At 40.8% G+C, this 8,411-nt stretch overlaps 1 protein-coding gene across 1 annotated transcript; it reads right to left on the bottom strand.

Annotated features, from left to right (window-relative positions):
• Window positions 1-363: 363 nt before the first annotated feature.
• On the bottom strand, window positions 364-7,123 carry UTP23 (UTP23 small subunit processome component). Its single transcript, XM_036436826.2, has 3 exons — window positions 6,827-7,123; window positions 2,829-3,003; window positions 364-928 (listed from the first exon to the last, which is right to left on the bottom strand). The coding sequence occupies exons 1-3, from the start codon at window positions 7,012-7,014 to the stop codon at window positions 545-547; spliced, it is 747 nt and encodes a 248-aa protein (XP_036292719.1). The 5' UTR covers window positions 7,015-7,123; the 3' UTR covers window positions 364-544.
• Between the last annotated feature and the right edge of the window lie 1,288 nt (window positions 7,124-8,411).

Raw genomic sequence — 8,411 nt, 5'->3', positions numbered from 1 at the left:
CCACTGAGTGTATAATGTGAAAGTTTATTTTTTATTATTGTATTATTTTCTATATAAACAACTGTGAACCAATCCTGTACAAACTGACATATGCTATTCCTAATATACTTTGTCCTTATTATAAAGGAAAACCAATCATTCAGTCATTATTTAGAAATATAAGGTAAATTCTATAAACTCTACATGAGTTGAAAGAGCAAGTTTCCTCTGTGAATGTGAGAGGCCTGCTTTTTGTCACAAGCCTTTTGACACTATTTGATTTTTAAAACTATTTGCATATACTGTTGTGGGGTGAGGGGTGATGGTGAGAAACAAGTTTTACATCAACAAACACCCTCCAAACTGTCACACATAAACCCATTTATTCATTATTTTGTTTTTTATTTACAAATAATTTTAGGCAAAGGCTTATGGATCAATATTCATTTACAAAAATACGTTTTAGTTTTTTGTGTTCCTTTTTTTTTATTCTAAGTACTTCCACAGTTTTAAAAAGAAATTTACTTTTCACACTTGAATGTCATTCAAAGTATCAAAGGATTCCTTATCCTTCTGCATTTTCTGTCCCAGAAGGTACTTTTGAGGTCGATCTGTTCCGGATTCTTTTTCTTTTCCTTTTCTTTTCAGAGCAAGATGGTTTTGTATCCTGTGCTTTCTTCTTTTTCTTCAAACAGCTAAGGGGGTTGGGGCCACTTATCTTCTTGCGCTTTTTTCTTCTTCTCTGTTCAGTGTTTTTCACTAAACCCTGTTCCTCTTTGAGTTGCGTGATACTTTGCTTCTCATGAACTGAGACAAGCTGACCGGACTCTACCGCTTTAACAAAGGCAATTGTTTTGGGAGAAGGTTTGTCCAAGACAATAGTGTTCTGAATAATAAACATAAGAGGAACTCCAGGCCTTTTCTTTACTTTCATAGATAAATTTTGATCCTATTAAAAAGAAAAAAAGAATTAGTTCAAGTATGCCAGTTAAATGAGGTGCCTTAGACAGGTTTCTAAGAAGTTCAAGAGGGTTATATGAAAAATAAAATAAATCAAAGGTTTTAATTTTCAAATTAGTATGCCTCATTATTGGGAAAACAGTATATTTTATGATAAAGAAAGGAAGAGAAACATAAAAATTGAACACAGTGAAGTGGCAACAATGTGAACTAGATTTATCAATATTCCAGGGCAATGATATTCAACCTTTTTCATATATATATCATGGCACACATAAATTACTAAAATTCGGTTGTACATCAAAAAATATATTTTGCTCACCGAGACCGGTTTGGCTCAGCGGATAGAGCGTCAGCCTGCGGACTCAAAGGTCCCCGGTTCGATTCCGGTCAAGGGCATGTACTTGGTTGCGGGCACATCCCCAGTTGGGGGTGTACAGGAGGCAGCTGATCGATGTCTCTCTCTCATCGATGTTTCTGGCTCTCTATCCCTCTCTCTTCCTCTCTGTAAAAAATCAATAAAATATATTTTTTTAAAAATATATATATATATTTTGCTGATCTAATGAAGAATAGGTATGATATTGATTTACTACTACTACTACTACTACTAATAATAATAGTAATTACTTGCCCTTTTTGCTCCAAAGTGACTTTAAAAATTCTTATATATAAGAATTTCTGGGGAGAGATTAACCAAAGGACTTGTGTGCATGCTATAAGCCTAACCAGTGGTCATGGACAACAGCGGGGTGGGGGCATATGTGAGGAGGGGTTTAGGATGGGAATGGGGGGGGATGAGTACAATTATGTAATACGATAATCAATAAATCAATTTTTTAAAAAAGAATTTCTGGTACCAAGATTAACCAATCAGATGCAACCTTATTATGTGATGTGACTGACCAATAAGATGCAACTCCAGGTTGAAAATGGCTATTTTAAGGACCGTGAATCACAAACTAATGCAAAGGTAAACATGTTAGGTGATGTCCTTTGCCTTTGCTCTAAGATCACGCTCCAGAATGCTCACATTGGTTGAAGTAATAGAAATAAAGTAGGAATTAGTTGACTCAGATTCTAGATTCAGCTTTGCCTCTAATTGTATAATTTTATAATTCTGTTAGCATATTTATGCAAATCTCTATGACAGTGAACTTCATTAATATCATCTTGAGAGTCTCTCTTCTCCTCCCTTCCTAGTGTTTTTAAAAGCCTGAAGCAGTTCCATATATATGGACAGTCTCAAATAACATGAAACATGATTTTTTTTAAATTTAATTTTTTTATTTTTATTTTTTTAAAATATATTTTATTGATTTTTTTGCAGAGAGGAAGAGAGAGGGATAGAGAGTTAGAAATGTCGATGAGAATCATCGACCAGCTGCCTCCTGCATATCCCCCACTGGGGATGTGCCTGCAACCAATGTACATGCCCCTGACCGGAATCGATCCTGAGACCTTTCAGTCTGCAGACCAATGCTCTATCCACTGAGCCAAACCGGTTTCAGCAAAACATGACTTTAAAAAAAAATAGTATGAAATATAGAATAAGGAAAGAGACATCCATGAACACAGAATGCAAAATCTTTGCTGTACTTATCTTCCCTTCAAGAACTCAAAACATGTCAACACATCTGTATATCAATAAATTTTTATTTTAAAAAAGGAAACTTCAGTAACTGAGAAAATCAATATGCTTAAAGTTCTCAAATTCTCTAATGACAACTGCTTTTACTGATTGCAAATTAACTTAAAAGCTAGTATTTTTAAAAAGTCAAAGCACTTGAGCAAACCACTTGCACTAATTTTTTCTGATTATCAACAGCACCATATGAAGTATGGCTAGAAATTATTAAAATCGACTCTGGTTTTAAAAGTAGTATCACCTGTGATGCCACAAAATAATGATGGGGATTCCCCTCTTCAACCATGGAAAGCAGACATTCTGATCCACTCACTGCATTCTTGAAATGGGAACAATTTCGAACCTGGCATTTTTGTGCAATCAGTTTTGCCCCATATAATTCCTGTCCCAGTGTTTCCAACTCCTTTAACACACACCTGAAAAAGAAAACGTTATTAGTGGTTCACCATTATATCAAGTGTTCACATAAAGCAAGTATAAAAAAATAACACTCAAATTTTAAAGAGCTAAAATTATATCAACACAATCTGAATTTTTAATACGATAGCCACAAACCATACAGTAGCCATTTCCGTCTTAAAATACCTGGAAATTCATACACCAAGTAGAAATAACAATAATAACAGTTAAAATTTACTGAAGGTTTATTATGAGCCAGGCAGCATGCTAATTGATCTTTACATAAATCCTTGCTTAATCTCAAAACAGTCCTACGAAGTTTGGCAGCTTACTTTCAAATTATCCTGATGTCAGAGCATCTTAATTCTGAGAGATTTCAAGCAATATGCTCAAATTCAAATTAATAAGTGGTAGAACAAAAATGTGAATCCAAGTAGTTTGATAATAGATGCCTTGCCCCAACCACACTGCTACGTTCTTCTAGTTCAAGTACCAATTGGTACACCCTCACAATATTTTCAGTTCTAAAAAGTAAAAATTCTCAAGATATCAGATGGCTGCAAAACAACCACTACCTCCTTTCACTCCGCACGTTCATATTAATATGAGCCAATGTTTTTCCAAGTGTCATCTATAAACAATTCATACCAGAATGACAGTAATATTAAATTAATTTCTAGTTCGCTTCTTATCCCCAAATCTGCACCTCTTGTGGGGGTGTCAAATATGAGTATTTTAATAAGCTCCCAGGCACCTCTTCCATCTCACTAAAAAAAAAAAAAAAGACTACCGAGTCAAAGATTTCTTCAAACCTAGCTAGCCCTCACCAGACTCCTTTGGTCACCCCCCTAGTGTGTTTTTGTTTTCATTTTTTTTTTAAGATAATTTTATTTTATTTTATTTATTTTTTTAAATTAATTAATTAATTTTTTTTTACATATTTTAATGATTTTTTTTGCCCCCTCCCTCCCTCCCCCATATCCCCTCCCTCTGCTTTCATTTTTTTTAATATATATATTTTATTGATTTTTTACAGAGAGGAAGGTAGAGGGACAGAAAGTCAGAAACATCGATGAGAGAGAAACATCAACCAGCTGCCCCCTGCACACCCCCCACAGGGGACGTGCCCGTAACCAAGGTGCATGACCCTGACCGGAATCGAACCCAGGACCCTTGAGTCCGCAGGCCGATGCTCTATCCACTGAGCCAAATTGGTTTCGGCTTGTTTTCATTTTTTAAGAAAAAAAGTTTGTGTTCTATAGTCATCAGTTTTGGCCCCTATTTTGCGTTCCAAGCCCAAACTGCCAACTATTTCTTGAATAAATCCTATAGATGTCCTGACATCAGCTTTTCATTCACCATATCTAAAGTCTAACTACTTTCCTCCAGGGCTTGCTATCTGTTTGAATTTATTATCTGCCCAGACCCCCCCGACCCCTACCCATTCAGCTGTTGGTATCTACCTCTGTAATGTCTCCTTGCAGAACCCCTTCGGTTCCAGCTTTTCCCCTTCCAGGTTCAGGATCACATTATTCTTGATGGAACAACCACAACACAGGCGTGCCTATCTTCCCTCTTGCTTCTCCAACATACCCCTCACATTGTTGCAATTATTTTTTCTAAAAGATAGTTGTCCTGTTGAAACTGGTTTGGCTCAGTGGATAGAGCGTCGGCCTGTGGACTCAAGGGTCCGGGGTTCAATTCTGGTCAAGGGCATGTATGTACCTTGGTTGCGGGCACATCCCCATGGAGAGGTATGCAGGAGGCGGCTGATCGATGTTTCTCTCTCATCGATATTTCTGACTCTCTGTCCCTCTCCCTTCCTCTCTGTAAAAAATCAATAAAATATATTTTAGAAAAAAAATTAAAAAATAAAAGATAGTTGTCCTGATAGCATTCTGATAGTTGTCCTGTCTGCTTCATCAAATTACAAAAACTCCAAATTTCTTCAAACCTGAATATGAGTAAACTTTCTAACTACTAGTGGCAGCAAACACATTCTACCAAAAAACAAGTGATCTCATTTCTTAAAACCATAAACAGCAAATTTCAAATAGGGGGAAAGAGAACTGTTACAGTTTTAAAATCCTCAAGAGACATTGAAATCTTTATCTCTTCATGATACATACCAAAAAATGACTACATAATATGCTTTAAAATAAACTATCAATAAAGAGGTGTGGAGGATAAATGGAACAAGGTTGTCCATATCGATAATTGCAAAAGCTGGGTGACAGACATTTCATTTTACGATCCTATTTTTGTGTACGTATGAAATATTTCAGAAGTTAAATTCTTTAGGAAAAAACGCTGTGGAATATAATTTCCTGCAGTACTTCTCAACTTTTTTTTTTTTTTTTTTTTTTTAAGGTCATAGCAATGTATTAAAAATATTCACATTTCTATGCCACATGGTGATAAATGGACAAGCAACCCACTAAGGGGCACAAGTTAACCAAGGACGTGTCTGGCAGCCCGGAAGGTTAAGGGGGTCAAACACTTTGGGGTATCAATTCCCTATCTGAGGCCCTGCTTGAGAAGTTCCGAATATGGAAAGCTGTTCACAGAGTAGTGTTATGTGAGAAAAGCAGGCCATAAACACCGTATGCACAGGAAGATCACATTCTTGTGTGTCTGTGTATCTATAAAGAACTGAATGTATGACACAGCACGTGTTAATAGTGGCTACTCACTGATGTGGTATTATGGGTCATTTTAACTTTCTTTTTTCAAGTGCCATTCTACAATAATAATAAAAACAAAACAAAACCCCAAACCGTTACATTTCTAAATAATAGTTCTTCATAATCTAGCCTCCATCTACCTTTTTCCCAACTTCATTTCCAACTAATCTCTTTCCCAGGCACTTCCCAACTCCATTCCTTTGTCCAAAAGATCCTCACTTATCTCTTTTCTGTCACTCAAAATACTCTGTCCCTCCTCTCAGAACTGAACTGTGGCTGGGCTCACATGCTATGTCCTCTAGGAAACCTTCAGGATTCCAGCCTCCCTCCTCCCCGCCCCACGAGGTGCCATCCTAAGTGTTTCCACTCTGAGGTGTGGAAGCTAGCTGGCCCCCATGCACAACGTCACTTTCTTGGTCTCGAGGGCAGGGAGTCTGTCCTGTTCACCAAGTTATCTTCAGTGGCTGATGCCGTGCTTGGCATAGGGCTGGTCCCTTAAAGACTGATGAATAGCCCCAGCCGGTCTTGCTCAGTGGTTAGAGCATTGGTCCTCGGATTGAACGGTCCTAGGTTCTATTCTGTCCGTGTGTCTCACATCGATGTTTCTCTCTCTCTCTCCCACTCCCTTCCACTCTCTAAAAGTCAATGGGGGGGGGAAAAATGCTAGGGTGAGGATGAACCGAAACAAAAGGGCAGATGGATAAACACATGACCGTAGGCAGTCCTGACTTAACTTTTTGGGAATCGAAGAGGTTACCTCGCAGGGCAGCTGTGACGCTTGAAATTGTTTCACTTTACTTAAATTAGAAAAAGCCAGGCAAGTAACAGCAACCGTTAAAAGGGGGTAGGTTTCAGACACCAATACATGCTCTATGTTCCCTATGCCTCCTCACTTGATACTTCAGCGACATTATACGAGGTTCTGGCCTCTTTTTTCCAGATGACAAATCCAAGGCTCAGAGAGGTGAACTGGCCCAGAATGACAGCTGGTAGGACTGGGACCGAGACGACAAAGCACGAGGTCTCCATCGCCGGGCTAAGGAATCCCCATGATTTCAGGACGGGGTCCTTCCTGCCTCCATTGCAGACGTCCCCAGCCCCCTGAGAGCCAGCCCTCACTGCCGCCGCCCCGGGCCCCGCCGCCCGGCCGGCCCACCTGGTGGTGCACAGCTGCGTCTCCGCCATGAGGTAGCGGGGCAGCTGCTCCCGCAGCTGGATGCGGCCCCGCAGCGCCGCCTGGCAGAAGGTGCCGTCCAGCAGGATCTGGTACGGCTCGCGCACCCCGAAATTGTTGCGGAAGAAGCCCAGATGCTTCTTCGCGTGTTTCTGCCTCGTGATCTTCATGCCTGGCTTCCCCGGACGGAGGCCACGGGACCACCCGGCGGCCGCAAACACCGCCCTCACTGCAAACTACCAGCGGTGCCGGCTTCTCCCGGAAATGAAGCGACCGTGCACCCGGAAGTAAACACCTTCCTCTTTCCCCCCCCTTCCTCCCCTCGCCTGCCCTCTAGTTTATCTCCCCTCGGACGAGCGTGCGCCTCACCACGTGCCCGCGCTTTAAGGGGCTCCCCTCGGGGGCGGGGCTTGAGGCGGAGTTTGATCCCGGGGGCGGAGCTTGGGGCGGAGCTTGAGCCCGGGGCCGGACAGTAATTGGGACGGGACGCGCATGCGCAGTGATGGGCTAAACGCAGTAAAAATTTACACCCTAGATCAGCGCGTTGCTAGCAAGCTGTCAGCCTTTCAAAGATTGGCCATAAGAGTCAGTGGTAATATTAAGCCTTAATATGTTACACGTACCTGTCTAAGTCATCTAACCTATATTATATAGTCTCTTTAATGTTTGCAATTCCCAAGTGAAGCAAGGAAAGGGATGGAAGTATATTGGACAACTATGCGCAGGTTTGTACTGGTTGTCTTACTGTAAAGAAATGAAATATTAAATACCTTTACAAGGGGCACGTGGTTCTTTAGTGTCAGAACCATCGCTGGAACCCTTAAATGCAAATGTGCTTGTGACTTGTCCTCTCCTCCCCAACTACCCTCAATCGGGAGCCAAACGCAGGGCAGAGTCCCACTGTTTTGTATCTCCTCCCCCGAAGACCCTCCTGAGCCGCCCACATGAGGTTTCTGCACCTAACCCAAGCCCATTTGACTTCTAACAACTACCCATGAAAGCTGAGTTTAGCTTTCAAACTCTCAAATAGGTTGGCAGGACTAGATTGATTTTAAGAACCGCCTTTTTTAAAAAAAAATGTATTTTATTAATTTTTTACAGAGAGAGATAAAGAGTTAGAAACATCAAGGAGAGAGAAATACCCATCAGCTGTCTCCTGCACAACCCCTGCTGGGGATGTGCACACAACCAAGGTACATGCCCTTGACTGGATGGGATCAAACCTGGGACCCTTCAGTCCAAAGGCCAATGCTCTATCCACTGAGCCAAACCGGTTAGGGCTTAGAAACCCTTTTTATGTCTATAGTTTCTGAAGCAGGAAGACTACATCCTGGGCTAGTAACAGGAAGGTGCAGAGCTAACGGAGTGTTTAGAAATTACTTGGTCGACTTGATTAATGAAGAGAGTGAATTAGAAAAATTTGAGTCTCCCCCCCCCCCCCCGTGGCTAATTGCCAAGTATCCGCCTCAGTTCAAGGCAAAATAACCAAAGAATGGGGAGTATAGAATTTTGCAGTTTTGTCCTCACCTGGAATCTGTCCCAGCTCTAAGTTTTGGCTAAAGATGGA

This window comes from Pipistrellus kuhlii, unplaced genomic scaffold (assembly GCF_014108245.1).
Source record: "Pipistrellus kuhlii isolate mPipKuh1 unplaced genomic scaffold, mPipKuh1.p scaffold_m20_p_14, whole genome shotgun sequence".
NCBI classification, from domain to species: domain Eukaryota; kingdom Metazoa; phylum Chordata; class Mammalia; order Chiroptera; family Vespertilionidae; genus Pipistrellus; species Pipistrellus kuhlii.
Note: the sequence above shows the minus strand (reverse complement) of the source record. Positions and strands in the feature narration are given on the sequence as shown.